The sequence below is a fragment of the Leptonychotes weddellii genome, chromosome 9, assembly GCF_054177405.1.
Source record: "Leptonychotes weddellii isolate Sample4059 chromosome 9, ASM5417740v2, whole genome shotgun sequence".
Lineage (NCBI taxonomy): Eukaryota > Metazoa > Chordata > Mammalia > Carnivora > Phocidae > Leptonychotes > Leptonychotes weddellii.
Genome location: NC_138377.1, coordinates 74904316 through 74921615, shown reverse-complemented (window position 1 = coordinate 74921615; position 17300 = coordinate 74904316). Strand labels below are relative to the sequence as shown.

The 17300-nt window shown below is 39.2% G+C and overlaps 1 protein-coding gene across 1 annotated transcript in view; it reads left to right on the top strand.

Moving 5' to 3' along the window:
• VPS39 (VPS39 subunit of HOPS complex) overlaps positions 1-17300 on the top strand; it is a 47853-nt gene that overhangs the window by 11099 nt on the left and 19454 nt on the right. The window contains exons 3-11 of the mRNA XM_081830992.1: positions 841-905; positions 1222-1264; positions 2452-2546; positions 3487-3585; positions 4007-4099; positions 6280-6463; positions 9707-9827; positions 9942-10062; positions 16457-16586. Of these exons, the coding sequence (XP_081687118.1) occupies positions 841-905; positions 1222-1264; positions 2452-2546; positions 3487-3585; positions 4007-4099; positions 6280-6463; positions 9707-9827; positions 9942-10062; positions 16457-16586 (951 nt within the window). The remainder of the gene's footprint in view (positions 1-840; positions 906-1221; positions 1265-2451; positions 2547-3486; positions 3586-4006; positions 4100-6279; positions 6464-9706; positions 9828-9941; positions 10063-16456; positions 16587-17300) is intronic.

Here is a 17300-nt window from a genome sequence, read left to right as displayed (position 1 = left end):
TACAGTCGGCCCCAAGTTTGCTTCTGGGCTGTCTCTCCCTGATGGCTACCTAACTACTTGACCTGTCAGGTCCCTCACATACGAAATTGGAATAATAATACTGACTTCTTGGGGGAGTAGTTGTGAGGTTATAGGGAATATATATAAATTTTTAAACCCAGAACGTGGCACTTAGTTATTGGTTAGTTTGTGATAACTGCTGTAATTATTATGATGATTATTCTCTTTTTGACCTTTTGGTGACTTTTGAGGCTGAATGTTTTTGTCATCTCCACAAGGCGGGCATCACGTGTTTTTATGGTATGTCACTTTCTTCCCTTTTTGTAACAGTGCCAACCAATGTAGCATCTCCTGAGAGCAGCAGTAAGTGTAGATGCATTAAATTGCTTTAGCTGAGGGGATAGTGTTGAGTGTTTGCTGTGTCCCATGATGCAGGACATAGGGTAGCTGCTGGGCTTTAGTTGGTCTAGATCTAAGGATGCTCCAGGCAGGGTTTCATTGCTTGGGCTCTGGTATTTGACTGTTACTTTTTACAAACACTTAACCAAGGTACTGTTTTATAGGATAAGACCTTCAGACTCACAAGTACCTTGGCAGCTTCAGTGAATTTCTGTGGTATGATTCTTTCTGCTAATGCCAAGTGAAGGTGCATGAAACCCTCTGTTCTAAAATTGGAATTGAAAGCAGCTTCCTGTACTCAGTGAAGACAGCTGTCTAGTGTAGATCTCCAGCTTCCAGTCTTTAGGAATTTTTAGATTCCTGCAGGAATGTGGAGCAGCGTTTTTTGTTGTGGTTATTTTTACATGTTTGGAACTGTGAATGTTTGTTTCTTTTCCATAGGTTGCAACAGGTTTGAAGTGACACTAGAGAAATCCAATAAAAACTTCTCCAAAAAGATTCAGCAGGTAGGCAGTGATAGTGGTAACTACAAGAATATTTGACTTCCATGAGACCCTGTCAAAGCTAGAACTTTGATAACATTATTTATTAACTCTGAATCTTCTGCTGTCTGTTCTCCCATTTATTCAGGGATCTGGGTTCATCCATCATGTGCCTGAGATCCTCTATAATGAGCAGAAATTGCGATTGCACATAAATATCAGTCAGATCCCTGTCATTGGCATAGACTCTTTAGTCCCTTTTTAGTACTGTACTTAAATGAACATTTGTTAAGCCTTGTTGGAAATGTTTAATTGAGTCTAATGATTTGTTCTTTTCCAGATCCATGTGGTTTCCCAGTTTAAGATTCTGGTCAGCTTGTTAGGTAAGAAAAGGGGTTGCAGTTATATCTCCTGTGTCAAAAAACAAAAGTTATGACCTGATTAATCACTCTTTATGGTTAATTTGATAGACAATGAAACTGACCTGTTCCAAACCAGACACAGCAGGGTACACAGGTATTAAAGGCAACAGCATCCCTCATAAACTTGAGCTCTGTTCTCCATGGAGTGTCATTCATTCATTCATTCACTTATTCAGTCATCTAGCAGATATTTATTGAGCTCTGCTCTAGGCATTGGGGATACCAAGTTGAATGAGACATGGTTTCTGTCTTTGAAATTATGTTCTGATTGTGAAGACTGAAATGACAGAAAGTAATCATGATACAGTGTGGTAAGTTACAGTGGAAATTTATAAAAAATGTTGTGGATCTTAGTAATGGGAAAGACAACATCATCTAGTGGATGATTAAGATTTTGACAGGAAGAGAGAGGAAGGCAGAGCATTTTAAGCAGAGGCCCTGGAGTCTGGCCAGACCTAGGAAGTGTGGTGGAGAGTGGCAGAGTGGCAAGAGATAGGGGAGAGACCCATCAAGGCCAGACTATTCAGGCCTCATTTGAAAAGCCATAGATTCAGTTGAAGGCAGCCAGCAAGGCCTTTTCTTAACAAACAGAGGACTGGAAACTTGCCTCATGCTTTGTACTGTTCAGCCCAGGGCCAAAATGGTAGAATCATTTTAAACTAAGTTTCTAGGTGGAGAGAGAAACATTTAAAGTAACTAAATCTTCAGGAGTAAAACTAGGTAGGAGGCCCGAGTGAAATTATTTTGCTTGCTTTGCCAGAAAAGAAATCCTTGCCATGGGATTGTACCAAATCCACAGAGGATTTCCTTTCTTCCGCTGAGGCCTCCTAATGGAAGTAGCTTTGAGAGTCTATTCTTGTACAAATATTGCATCACGAATTTCCAGACTTGAGAAAGACAGAGTGTAAGATTGCTTTGGTAGCGAGAGAGCTCTTCTGCTTCAGCCAGCCCGAATTTAAAGGAACAAAAGTGACCTCTAACATTTTGTAATGTAATTCTGATAATAGGCCAGAATAAATCATTGTTAGTGAAACCAAAGATACATCTTCAACCAACACTTACCATTTGGTTCTTCTCATCATTAGTTATTTTTGTGTGTGTAGAGAATTGTGATAATTTATACTGTTATTATTCCTCCTTCCAAACAGAAAATAACATTTATGTCCATGACTTACTGACATTTCAACAAATCACTACGGTTTCAAAGGCAAAGGGAGCCTCACTGTTCACATGTGACCTCCAGGTAAGTGTAGGCAAGATGAAATTTGACTTCATGTTTTAATAAATAGGGTCTTTCTTATATTATTCCTACCATTAGGTGGGAAGAATAACATTGATATGCGAACCCAGCAGAGACTCCAGAGAAAGTGTTTGATTTTGGACTGTTTTAGAGAAATTTCCCCCTTTGTATGTGGTCTGAAGGGGAAACATTTGGGTTCCCCGTGTTTGTGCTAATTAGAGCACCAGACCAACTAACCCACGATTAAAAGCCTTTGCCATGGACAAACCATTAGTGGGGAAATCCAGACTTAACCAGTATCACGAACATAGCAATGGGACATTAAGTTGAACTTGTTCTGAACATATTATTGTATTCTTTGTCTATAGGGGTTTTTTGGTCATTTGAGAAAGACATTTCTTATTTGTGCCAATTCATCATCCTTACATTATTCAAAATCTGCCTTACCCTTCTACTCAGCTTAGATCACTTTTTAGCCTTTGTGGTCTACATCGACAATGCATTGTTTTATGCTTAGACCTTTCTCTTCTCCTCCCTCTTTAAGAGATTGAAAATGGCCACTGACACATGCTGATCCCTGACCAGCATGTATTGACAGCCATGAGTGAGAAACATTTAAGAAAAAAAGGAGTAAGCGGTTACATAGGTGAAGGCCTGCCCTGGGATTTTCCTGTGTGAATTATGAATGTCCTAGAGATTTGCTGGGGTTGGGGTCTTTGGCTAGCAGCCCTTGGGGAGGAAGTGCTCCTCAGCCTCTTGTTTCTAAGAATGTCTTAGAAAAATGGTGTTCTTCTATTCAGTTTGTCTGGCAAGGGTGACTTTGTATTACAGGGGATTTTCAGATTAGTAGCCATTTCAAGGTAGAAAATCTTGAATTTAGCTGTCACTCAGTTATGGAGTCATCGCATACATATCCTCATTTGCTCCGGGTGTCTCTTCCCAGCACACAGAGACCGGTGAGGAGGTGCTGCGGATGTGTGTGGCCGTGAAAAAGAAGCTGCAGCTCTACTTCTGGAAGGACAGGGAATTCCATGAATTGCAGGTGAAGTCCAAAGCTTGAAAGGCTTCCTCTTCAGTAATACTGAAGGTCAGGGCCTTCAGTCTTAGAGCTCTGTCCGGATGAAGGCTCTGCCGTGAGTACAGGGGAGCCTGTTCACCGCCACTCGTCAGTCTCCTGATCTTCAGAGGCAGTGGTAATCCAGTTCTGCAACGTTTATACAGACTGGTTTATTTCAAAGTGGGTTTCACCTTTTCTAAAGGCATCTAGTCATCCAGTTCATGGGTGACATAAATTTTTGTTACAGGTGGTTTCCCGGCCTTGCACTTACAGACTTGTGTTTAGATGAGAATGAGGGTGATTTTGCAGAGTGGAGGCAGAATAACAGGAAAGTCATAGTTTGTTGTTGTTGTTGTTTTTTTTCTTTTAACGTCTTTCCATTTGAACTCTTGCTTTCTTTCTTCAGGGGGACTTTAGTGTACCAGATGTGCCCAAGTCCATGGCCTGGTGCGAAAATTCTATCTGTGTGGGTTTCAAGAGAGACTACTACCTAATAAGGGTAAAACTTATTCTTTTGCATATATCATCCATTTACCTGGGGGATAGGATCACGTGATTTGAACTACAGGTCAAGAGACTGCCTTAAGTGGTGTTTTGGCGTAACAGGGTTTGTGTTTGTATGTTTGGTTATTTTTTTTTATGCTTCTCAGCATCTCTACAAATAGATGTCTGATGCCAGTCAGCATCAACTCTCAATTCTCTACATAATGAATTATCCATATCCTGTATCTAATTTTTGGAACAGATAATTAGGGCTGCTTGCCTCCGTTCAACAGCATTACCATGGAGTGTCATCTTAAGGCTTCAGTGCTCAGGAATTATAAACTAATTTTAGTATTAAGTATTATTTTTTTAAGGATTTTGTTTATTTGTCAGAGAGAGAGAGAGAGCACAAGCAGAGGGAGAGGCAGGCAGAGGGAGAAGGAGAAGCAGGCTCCCCGCTGAGCAGGGAGCCCGATGTGGGACTTGGTCCCAGGACTCCAGGATCATGACCTGAGCCGAAGGCAGACGCTTAACCAACTGAGCCACCCAGGCGCCCCGAGTATTAACTTAAGTATTTTTAAGACTTTGAGTTTCCTGCAACCCAAAATCTTTTAGTATATTTATTTTAAAAATTATTTTTACTTCTTTTTTAAATTTCAAAAACCACATATGTTAATATAAAAAATAAGGAAATATAAATAAGCAAGATAAAGAAAGTACAAATCACCTATAATCCCTTCACTCAGAAATAATCACCGTTAAACTTTCGGTAGATGAGCTTCCATCTATTTACAAAAATAGCATGTTATACACATTGTTTTATAACCTCTTTTTCTTAACCTAAGTGGTAAATATCCATGACATTGGTTTTTCTCCTCCATTATGCATACTGTATGTAGAATAGGTTGATATACCATGCATTTCATAGAATAATCCAAATTCCTTAGCCTTATACCCCTCTCATATTCCAGACTTGGCAATTCTAGAAGCCTTTCTCCCCCATCTCCATTTCTCCCCACTTCCCTACTCCCCACCGTGTTAGCTATTCATTATTTATCTAGTTAGTATATTTGTTCTATATTTACATTGTTGGAATATCCTGATTTTATCAGCATCAGAGTTGCAAACTCATAGAGGAGTCGCTCCTCTCCAGCTGACTGATGAGCAGAGTAGCAGTGAGGCCTATAGGTGCTGAAAGAAGTCTGTGAGGGCTGGGGATACAGAGCCAGAAGCTGGAGAGTAGGCTCTCTTTCCTCTGACTATCTTGAATGCTGCCAGCCTCTTTTTGAGGGTGGGAAATCTTGGTTTGGCCCGAGCTATTCAAAAATTATTCATTTAGATCAGACAGTAAAATTCATTCTTTTTGATGTACAGTTCCAATAGATGCTTAGAGTCACGTAACCACCACCACAATCAAGATTCCGAGCAGTTCCATCACTCAAAAAATGCCCTCATGCTGCCCCTTTGAAGTCAACCTCTTTTCCTATGCCCCAACTTCTAGTAATCACTGATCTGTTCTTCATCTCTTATAGTTTTGCCTTTTCCAGAATGTCATATAAATGGAATCGTACAGTATGTAGCCTTTTGAATATGGCTTCTTTCACTTAGCATAATGCATTTGACATCCATCTGTATTGTGTGTGTCATTATATTCTTTATGGCTGAGTAGTGGTCCATGGTATGGATGTACTATGGTTTGTTGATCCATTCATCAGTTGAAGGACAAAGTTGTTTCCAATTTTTAGCCATTATGAATAAAGCTGCTATAAACATTTGCGTACAGGTTTTGGTGTAAACATAAGTTTTCATTTCTCTTCAGCAAGTGCCTAAGGAATGGGATTATTGGGTTGTATGGTAAGTATATATTTAACTTTAGAAGAAGCCAACAAACAAAATGGCTGTACCATTTTGCATTCTCACCAGCAGCGAATGAGAGTTCCAGTTGCTCTGCATCCTCACCAGCACTTGACATTGTTAGTTGCTAGGTTAGATGCTTGTCTCTGTGTTAGAGAAAAAGAGAACTGGTTCTATGTTGTGATGACAAAATTTGTCATAACAAACTCCATAATATTTCCTTATGCCAAACAAGGAATATTATTGGCTTCTGTAGGTTCGGGGTTTTATTTGGATTTTTCAGGCCGTGTTCATGCCTCTAGCAAGAGAACGCTGGTTGACTCACTTTGTGTCTTCCTATAGGTGGATGGAAAAGGGTCCATCAAAGAGCTCTTTCCAACAGGAAAACAGCTGGAGCCATTAGTTGCACCTCTGGCGGATGGAAAAGTGGCTGTGGGTCAGGATGATCTCACCGTGGTGCTCAATGAGGAGGGGATCTGCACACAGAAATGTGCCTTGAACTGGACAGACATACCAGTGGCCATGGGTGAGACCACCATAGCAGCCATTTCCCACTGTGGGCCGGGGTTGTGTGTCATCCTTGCAGAATGGAATTCCGTTTATGGCTTTCACAGACTGTGGTTTATAATGTCATTTACTCTCAGTTCCCCTTCTTAGAAGTAGACAAGTGTTTAAAGTTATTAAAAATGCGATATCCTGATTTTTGTAGGAAGCCAGGTTTTGCCCCAGAGGAGGAAAAATATAAACAGAATTATGTGTTTTAGGAAGTGATTGTCTATTGCCATATAGTTTTATTTCTGAGTCCTTTTTGTTTTACCTTCTTTGTAATGGTTTTATTGTGTCCTCTGCCAGATAGACTACATTTGGAAATTAGTGGCAATTCTTTCTTTATTCCTGTAATACATGTAACTCAGTATTGATGTGCTTTTGACAGGTGGTTATTGCTTCTGTTGTTTTGTAGCTTGGAGGTGCAGATTGCATTTAGATGTAAGTCTCTGGCTGGCACATTAGGTGTTTCTGCTCCTACCCTGCCTCCTGGCTCTCAGCAGTGGTATTGCCTGGAAGTGTGTGACCACCCTCGCAGCAATTCATTTTCAGTCAGAAGAGTGAGCATTTTAAAAATAGTTACTGCTGTGGAGTGGGGCATACAGACATGCCATCTTTAAAGACTCTAGCTGGGGAGGTAAGGATAACATCTTGGATAAAGAGAGAAAACAAGGCACTGCTTAAGGTGTTAAATTGGATGAGTTGAGATTCAGTCATTCAGAAAGTTCAACTTGCCAGTAAGAAGTTTCATTACATAGGTAAGATTGGACTAGACCAGGCAGGGAGTTTAGGACTCGGCTTGAAGAAAAATTCCTTTCATTCTAGGCAGAAAAAAATAGTTCAAAAAATGATTGGAAATGCTCATTTGTGACAGAACTGAGAGTAAATGACATTACAGAGACTGACCTGGTTAAAACAGGTGATGTGAATTACAGAGGAATAAGGGTAGGGCCGGTTGTTAGAGGCCCATGCAAAGGTCTGAGATACCAGTAGATTCCCAACTGGTAGAATGTTTGGTAAAAGCATCATGTTCTAGGGTAATTATTCTGGTGGTGGTTAGAGATGAACAGATCAGAAGGAAGAAAAGTCCAAAGGACAGTATTTTGTAAGGCCCAAGATTATGTATATTAACAAGTTGGAGGGGCTAAGAGCTTCATGAAAAGCTTCATGGTGCTCTGGGGGGCGCTTGTGTTCCCTGCGGTAGAATTGATGAAGATGTGTGTAATATGCTTGAACTATGCTTCCTATTCCCTAGTGTGAGAGTTCCTGTTTTCAAACCTTTGTTAGTGCCCAGTGCCTTTGGCAGTGTTTCTCAAAAACGTTTCTGTGCCTTAACATACTGAGGGAGGAAGAGGGCGTTCTTTCTAGGTAGGGTAGGAGAACCACCATCTGACAGGACAAAGACTAAACTTCTTCAGTGGTGTGCATTTTAAACTTCATTTTTACTTACGCTCTCAACTGAACCACTTCACCCAGACTCCATTCGTCTTGGACTCCCCTCACCGAGCCATCATCACCTGTGCTCTTGCCTCTTCTTTTCTTCTCTGTCCAGCACTGTCCTGCTCACGTGACAAGGCCCTGTTCAGTGGCACTTCCTCTGTGAAGTCTTCTCTGACGCGCAGGCAGAGTGAATCACTTCCCCCGTGGTGCTTCCAAAGCCCTTTCAGGTTTCTCTGTCATGGCCCCCACACTGTCCCACTGGATGCAGTGAGTCGTCTGTCTCCTCTGTGTAGGAGCTCTGTGAGCTCTGGACGTATGTCTTGATCCACTTGGAGTAGGGCCCGTAACATAGCCTTTTAGGAAATGCTTGCTGAATGGATGAATCACTGTCATTGTCGGCCATTTATTAGACGCCTGCTGTATACCTGCCACTCTGCCAAGTTTTGAAGATACAGAGATCCAGACCAACTCTGTTGTCAAAGAGTTGGGGAGACCGGACCATGATACAATATGACAACCAAAAGCCTTTCTATTATAGATTACCTTTTTTTATTAAATTAGACCTTATTAAAGTGGGCCAGATTAAAGGAGAGAGAAATTTTACATATTTATACAGATTAACAATAAAGGGGATTATACTAGTTTTTAAGAATGAGGCCAGCATAAAAAGAGAAGTAAAAAATCCAATACCAAACAACATTTTTTTAATTTAATTTTTTTAGAAGATGAAAAATACTAGCATAGTAACAGCAGTAGCATTCAAAGTGATGGAAATATTAGGCCAGTTCCCTTCTGGCTTTAAAATTTTTACTGTATAAACTGCATATATACTATGAAAAATTTTTTGTCAGAAAATAAATGGCAAAAATAAATCCATAGCAAATTAGCCACACTAAGAAACTATGAATATAGTCTTTGAGGTTAAGTTTCTATATGATAATTATGCATCTAGTGGTTCATTTTTTATTTTTTTTCCCTTTAAAAAATTTTCTATTTTAATTGTGGTAAAAAAAAAAAAAAAAAATCTATCATCATCTTTACCATTACATTCTATTACAGTTCAGTAGTTTTGCATATTCACATTGTCCATGCAACAGATTTCAAGACTTTCTCATCTTGCAGCAGTAAAACTCCGTATCTATTAACAAGCCTTTTCTCCCTCCCCTGGCCCTTCTACTTTCTGTTTCCATGATTGGACCTCATATAAGTGGTAGAAAACTGCCACACTGAGAATGCCAACCAGCTGCTTTCTTTGTGACCCATTAAGCATCGGGTGGAGTTTTGCATCTTTTCCCTGTGAAAATCTCAAGCAACAATAACCTTTGCCAGAAATGTGGAACTCTCTTTAGCCTCATTTTAGGGAAAAAAGAAGTTGCCTTCCTCTTGCCCTTCCCAAGAGAATGAAAGAAGAGGTCATGTAACCTTCTCCCACTGATGCGTTGTTAGGGGCAGCTGCAGCTGCCCTTTCTCTGCCTTGGTTTTGTGACTGATGAGAAAGGGAGCAAGTGAAGCTTTCACCTGATGGTAGGAGTGGGATCAGGTCACTCTCAGCAAAGCTGGATGCATCCTTCTTGTGCACGAGATTTCTCTTAGTGTCACTTGGACAAAACAAATTTTTTTTTTTTCCTTTGGATACCACAGCGTAGGATCCTGGCTTGGTATTTGAGTAGTGGACTATTTGGAGATCCCATCTGAATGCAGCTTAGAAATGGGAAACTGAAGCAATCCGTAAACCTAAAGCCTTAGACCAGATCTATAACTCAAAGTGTTCTTTCTTGTACAGAGCACCAGCCTCCCTACATCGTTGCAGTTTTACCTCGATATGTGGAGATCCGAACATTTGAACCAAGGCTTCTGGTCCAGAGCACTGAATTGCAAAGGCCCCGCTTCATTACCTCGGGAGGGTAAGGAATTTCTTTTTTTTACTATAGCTGCCATATTATTGCAGAGCTTTTAAAATCACCTGTGTCATCATAAAGCCTGTGCTCTTTTGCTAATATTCTTATTCCTGCCTCCAGATCAAACATTATCTATGTGGCCAGCAATCATTTTGTTTGGAGACTCATTCCTGTCCCCATGGCAACCCAAATCCAACAGCTTCTCCAGGACAAGCAGTTTGAATTGGCTCTACAACTCGCAGTAAGTACTATTTCTGAGATTTGGATGTGAGTCTGCCTTCCTCATTGTTCTCCAAAGCAAGTGATTTTGGTTTAGATGTTTATATTTAGTTTGGACTGGTAAAATAAGCACAGAGCTGCGAGTTAAGGGACTTGGATTCAGGGTCTGACTCTGCCATAAAATACCTATATAATTCTAAATAATTTCAGATGGTTTATCTGTCAAATGTAGAATGAATGCCAATTATAATAATAGTATCTCCTAGAATTTAGAAGACAATAAGATAATTTAATAGATATGATATAGCCTTGAATTTAATAGCCTTGAAAAATTAGACAGTGCAAGCATTAAAATAACAATCCTAAAAAAATAAAAGAAAAGAACAGTCATAATGTAAGATTATAGTCTGATTGAATGCAACAACTAGAGGGCTTTTCAGAATTCCTTTCAACAGTAGATCCCTATCTTTGGATAAGCAGGCCTTCTTCAGGTTTCTGAAACCACCTCGAGTTGCTGCATTGGGGGGCTGCACTCTTATATTTATGGCTGCCACTCTCCTTGAATGTTAGAATGGAATGTTGTTCACAGCCAAGTAGTGCCCATGCTTTTGCTTTGGCGGTTCTCTCATTGCCAACACACTTCGTGGAGACTGACTTCTGAGACTTGTCTTGTTCTTTTAAATATCCCCAGTGGTGATTATTGTCTGTAGAGAGTGGATTTGATTTTAGGAAACAACCAAAGGTCATTCTGATCCTAGACCTTGAACTAGACAGTGCTAATTTAGTAAAAGAGAAGAGATTTTTATGAAGATAATATTTAAAAAGCTTAGTTTTTAGAGTATTTTGTAAATTATTTCTGAGAGGAAAGCAGTGATCATAAATTTTGGAATTTATGTTTATAGTCACATGTGTTAGATAACTTTTGTTTTTTGTTTTTTTGTTTTGTTTTGTTTTTTTAAAGATTTTTTTATTTATTTGACAGAGACACAGCAAGAGAGGGAATACAAGCAGGGGGAGTGGGAGAGGGAGAAGCAGGCTTCCCGCCAAGCAGGGAGGCTGATGCAAGGCTCAATCCCAGGACCCTGGGATCATAACCTGAGCCGAAGGCAGACGCTTAGTGACTGAGCCACCCAGGTGCCCCTGATAGATACTTTTGAAGGGCAGTATTTATCTTGGATATATACATTTTGGATTTAAAACAAAAACCCAGTCTTAATAGTTAGAAATATTTAATATCCCATAAAGATTATGTTTTTCTTGGGGCATTTAATTTCAGCATCTTACTACTTTATTTTTATTTTTTTGTCACTCATGCATTGCCCTAAATTATTTTATTTTCATTTTTAAAATAATAAATACCCATGAACCCACCATCCTACCCAAGAAAAATAGCTTACATAACCTATATGTTCCTCTCCATCTCATTCTTCTGCCTCCCCTCCAGACAAGCCATCATCCTAAATTTGTGTTTATTGTGCCCTTTAAAAATGTATTTCTTGTTGAAAAATCTCAAATCAACAACCTAGCCTTACACCTAAAAGAGCTAGAAAAACAACAAACAAAACTCCAAACCAGCAGAAGGAAGGAAATAATAAAGATTAGAGCAGAAATAAGTGAAATAGAAACAAAACAATACAGTAAACAAATTAATGAAATCAGGAGCTAGTTCTTTGAAAAGATCAACAAAATTGGTAATAGCCAATTTAGCCAGACTCATCAAAAAAGAGAGGACTCAAACAACATTAGAAATGAAAGAGGAGAAATTGACACTACAGAAATACAAAGAGGATTATAAGAGAATATTATGAAAAATTATATACCAACAAATTGGACAACCTAGAAGATATAAATAAATTCCTAGAAACATATAACTTCCCAAAACTGAATCAAGAAGAAATAGAAAATTTGAACAGACTGATTACCAGCAATGAAATTGAATCAGTAATCAAAAAACTCCCAAAAAACAAAAGTCTGGGACCAGATGGCTTCACAGGTGAATTCTACCAAACATTTAAAGAAGAGTTAATGCCTATTCTTCTCAAACTATTCCAAAAAATAGAAGAGGAAGGAAAGCTTCCAAATTCCTTCTATGAGGCCAGCATTACCCTGATACCAAAACCAGATAAAGATACTACAAAAAAGAACTACAGTATCCCTGGGTCAATATCCCTGATGAACATAGATGGAAAAATCCTCAACAAAATACTTCCTAACTGAATCCCAACAGTACATTAAAAAAATCATTCACCACAATCAGGTGGGATTTCTTCCTGGGTTGCAAGGGTGGTTCAGTATTTGCAAATCAGTCAACCTGATACATCACATCAATAAGAGAAAGGATAAAAACCATAATGATCATTTCAGTAGACACAGAAAAAGCATTGGACAAAATACAACATCTATTCATGATAAAACCCTCAACAAAGTAGGTTTAGAGGGAATATACTTCAACATAATAAAGGCCATATATGAAAAACCCACAGCTAATATCATCCTAAATGGGGAAAACTGAGAACCTTTCTCCTAAGGTCAGGAACAAGATAAAGATGTCCACTTTAACCACTTTTATTCAACATAGTACTGGAAGTGCTAGCCACAGCAGTTGGACAACAAAAAGAAATAAAAGGCATCCAAATCAGTAAGGAAGAAGTAAAACTATCCCTATTTGCAGATGGCATGATACTATATATAGAAAACCCAAAAGACTCCACCAAAAAACTGCTAGAACTGATAAATGAATTCACTAAAGTCACAGCATACAAAATCAATCTACAGAAATCTGTTGCATTTCTATACACTAACAATGAAATAGTGGAAAGAGAAATTAAGAAAACTATCCCATTTACAATTGCACCAAAAAGAATAAAATACTTAGGAATAAACTTACCCAAGGAGGTGAAAGACCTGTACTCTGAAAACATTGATGAAAAATTGAAGATGATACAAATGGAAAGATAGCTCATGCCAGTGAATGGAAGAATTAATATTGTTCAAATCTCCATACTACCAGAAGCAATCTATAGATTCAGTGCAATCCCTATCAAAATGCCAAGAGCATTTTTCACAGAACTATAACAGTACTAAAATTTGTATGTAACCCACAAAAGACCCCAAATACCCAAAACAATCTTGAGAAAGAAAAACAAAGCTGGAGGGGAGGTATCACAATACCAGATTTCAAGATACACTGTAAAGCTGTAGGAATCAAAACAGTATGGTACTGGCAGAAAAATGGACACAAAGGTCAATGAAACAGAATAGCTCAGAAATAAACCCATGATTATATGGTTAATTAATCTGCAACAAAGGAGGCAAGAATATACAATGGGTAAAAAAATCTCTTCAAAAATGGTATTGGGAAAACTGGACAGCAGTATACAAAAGAATGAAACTGGATCACTTTTTTGCACCATACACAAAAATAAACTCAAAATAGATGAAAGACCTAAAGGTGAGACCTGAAACCATCAAAATCATAGAAGAGAACACAGGCAGTAAGTTCTCTGATACGGGCGATAGCAGCATTTTTCTAGATATATCTCCTCAGGCAAGGGTAACAAAAGCAAAAATAAAGTATTGGGACTACATCAAAATAAAAAGCTTCTGCACGGCAAAGGAAACCATCAACAAAACTAAAAGACAACCTACGGAATGGTAGAAGATATTTACAAATGATATATTCAGTAAAGGGTTAGTATCCAAAATACGTAAAGAACTTGTAACACTGCACATTCAGAAAGCAAATAATCCAATTACAAAATGGGCAGAAGATATGAACAGAGATTTCTCCAAAGAAAGCCATACAGATAGCCAACAGACACATGAAAAAATGCTCAACATCACTCATCATCAGGGAAATGCAAATCAAAACCACAATGAAAAGTGGAGGCAAGATGGCAGAGAAGGGGACCCCGTTTCAACTAGTCCCCAGAATTTAGCTGGATATTTATCAAACCATTTTGAACACCCATGAAAAATCAGCCTGAGATGTAAGAATATATATCTGGATCTCTACAAGCAGAAAAGCAACTGCCTTTGGCAAGGTAAACCGTGGGGAGTCGTGAAACTGTGGGGAGATATCAGAAGATAAACAGAAGGGGGAGGGAGCTGCCAAAACCACAGTGAGATACACCTCACGCCTGTCAGAATGGCTAAAATCAAAAACACGAGGAACAACAAGTGTTGGCGAAGATGTGGAGAAAAAGGAACCCTTATGAACTGTGGGCGGGAATGCAAACTGGTGCAGCTACTGTGGAAAACAATATGGAGGTTCCTTAAAAAATTAAAAAAAGAATTACCATATGATCCAGTAATTCCACTACTGGGTATTTACCCAAAGAATACAAAAACACTAATTCGAAAAGATATATGTACCCCTAAGCTTATTGCAGCATTATTTACAATAGCCAAGATACGGAAGCAACGTAAGTGTCCATCAATAGATGAATGGATAAAGAAGAGCTGATATATATATATATATATATATATATATCAAATCAGTAATATGGAATATTACTCAGCCATAAAAAAGAATGAAATCCTGCCATTTACAACAACATGAATGGAGCTAGAGGGTATAATGCTAAGTGAAATCAGTCAGAGAAAGGCAAATACCATACGATTTCACTCATATGGAATTTAAGAAACAAAAGGACAAAAAAGACAAACCACAAAAGCAGACTCTTAACTTACCAGAGGGGAGGTGGTGGGGGATGGGGGAAATAGGTGCTGGGGATTAAGGCGTGCCCTTGTGATGATGTATGTAAGTGTGGAGTCACTGCAGTGTACACCTGAAACTAATATAACACTATGTTAATTATACTGGAATTAATAAATTTTAAAAGGTTGTTTTTTGTTAACCATTTACATATATATGTGTGCTTGAATATGTTATTTAGTTTTGAACTTTAAAGGGTGTCATGCAGCACATAGCTTTTTTAGTATCTGGTTTTCTTCACAGGAAGGTCTTGGGTGTTTTCAGTGATCTTCCTGCTGCAGGTTGTTTGTTTAATCTTTGGTAGAGAAGGTGGAAGTGGGTTTCCATTTTTCCCTTCTCTTTTCTAGACTTGTACTTACTAGGTGTTCGTGCTATGATGAAAGAAGGTTGGTTGATACCATCTTAGCTCTTTAGGAACCTGTCTTTTATTTAAATAAATCAAAGAATATACATGAAACTTTCAGAGGGCAAGTACACATTAAACTTTGCCATTGACAAAATGTGGAGCAAAATTTTAGCCAGGGGACAGTTCCCTGTGGGCTAGACAGGACATCCCGGGGTTGGACCCTTTCTGAATAGGTGAGATCAGGATCAGATGGGGAAACAGGGAGGAGTAAGAGCCTGAGGAAGTTAAAGAAGTGAAAACAAGTGTAGAAATGGCTTGGAGCTCATCCTGACTGGAGTGGAGGGTGATGCTTGAGCATCTGGGAATAAGCTAGAGAAGAAGGCTGTGCCGGTTCTGAAAACCTGTAAAGCACCAAGAGGGCTTAGACGGGGTGTGGCCCTGTGGTGATGGTGGTCTGGAGTGGGGTGATGGCAACAGAATAGGAAAGGAAAAGAAGGGAAGAAATGGAAAAAAATTTTGAAGGAAGAAATTAAATGTAGTAAAGATTGGTTAAAAAGAATATAAGGGGAATAAAAGGTTATAAGGAAGAAACAAAGATAATAAATAGCTGCATTAATTTAGCTCTTACTGTGAACAGGACCTTGCCCAGCTGTGCCAGTGACATTAAATGCCCTGCATTCTCTCCTCACTCACCGTGTTTTTAGTTTTGATTTTTCTGTGTTTTTAAACTAAACTCTAGACTTTATTCAGATTTCACCAGTTTTTCCATTAGTTAATGCCCTTTTTCTGTTCCAGTTTCAAATCCAGAAATTACATTGTATTTAGTTGGTCTGTGTCCTTAGTGTTGTCTGATGTATGACAGTTTCTTTTTTTTGTTGTTTTAGTATTTTTTATTTATTTATTTGACAGAGAGAGACACCGTGAAAGAGAGAGCACAAGCAGGGGGAGTGGGAGAGGGATAAGCAGACTTCCCGCTGAGCAGGGAGCCCGATGCGGGGCTTGATCCCAGGACCCTGGGACCATGACCTGAGCCGAAGGCAGGCGCTTAACAACTGAGCCATCCAGGCGCCCCTGTATGACAGTTTCTTACTCTTCCCTTGTTTTTTGTGACCTTGACCATTTTCAGGGGTGCTGCTCAGATATTTTGTAGAAACGCTGTTGCATTTTAATTGCAGAGTTTCTTCTCAGTCTTGTGGTTAGATTGTCAGGACAGTCTATGAGGGCAGGTGCCACGTGGCTTGTCTTGTACAGTTTGGCATGCGGACCTCCTATGATGTTGTCTGATCCCTAGTATATACTGAATAAATATTTGTTGAATGAATGCGCTCTTACCTGTTCTACTCTCTTACTTAGGAAATGAAAGATGATTCCGACAGCGAAAAGCAGCAACAGATCCATCACATCAAGAACTTGTATGCCTTCAACCTCTTCTGCCAGAAGCGTTTTGATGAGTCCATGCAGGTCTTTGCTAAGCTTGGCACAGGTAACACATGGGTTTGGCCTTGGATGGACCTCATGGAGGGAGGGGAAACTGGAAAGGATGGGAGAAATGGTACTAGACATCTGAAACTGGGACTAGTTTCTGCTCATTTCAATTGATCCTCGTGCCTCACAGGATCTTGTGGGTGGTCACAGTGTTATATATTTACAGTCCTTATCTTGTGTAACTGGTCTCACCCATAAACACAGACTTCTAATATCCCTTTATTTACTTACAGTAGAGAGGTGAGATCTCTTTCCAGTGGCTAGAATATTAATACATGGCACCCAAGGCACTCTTCTGTACGTATATCACGGTGCAGGCATTTTTGCTATGAGGCCTTGAATGTGGTCCTGGAAAACCTTATATTCTATAATAAATACTCTTGGGAAATAACAGGGCTTATGGGAGAAATGAGGTTGGGGCAGACCACTCAAGGCATAGGCAGCTTCGTAAGTGGAACACTGATTAAAACAATAGCTGTCCTACTAACGTTAAATCCCCACTGTTGTTGGTACTCAGCATGGTAGTGCTTTGTAGTCTTGAACTCTGTGGCTATGCTTTCTCCTTTGAGATACAAATCTTTGAGAATATTTGCTTCTAATAGAAACTAGTTTCATCAAAATAAAAAGTCTGATCCTGGGTATAGACTTCTTTATGAGACCCCCCCAAAAAATTAATGTGGGGGGAACATCTTTGCTTTATTTTTACTCTCAG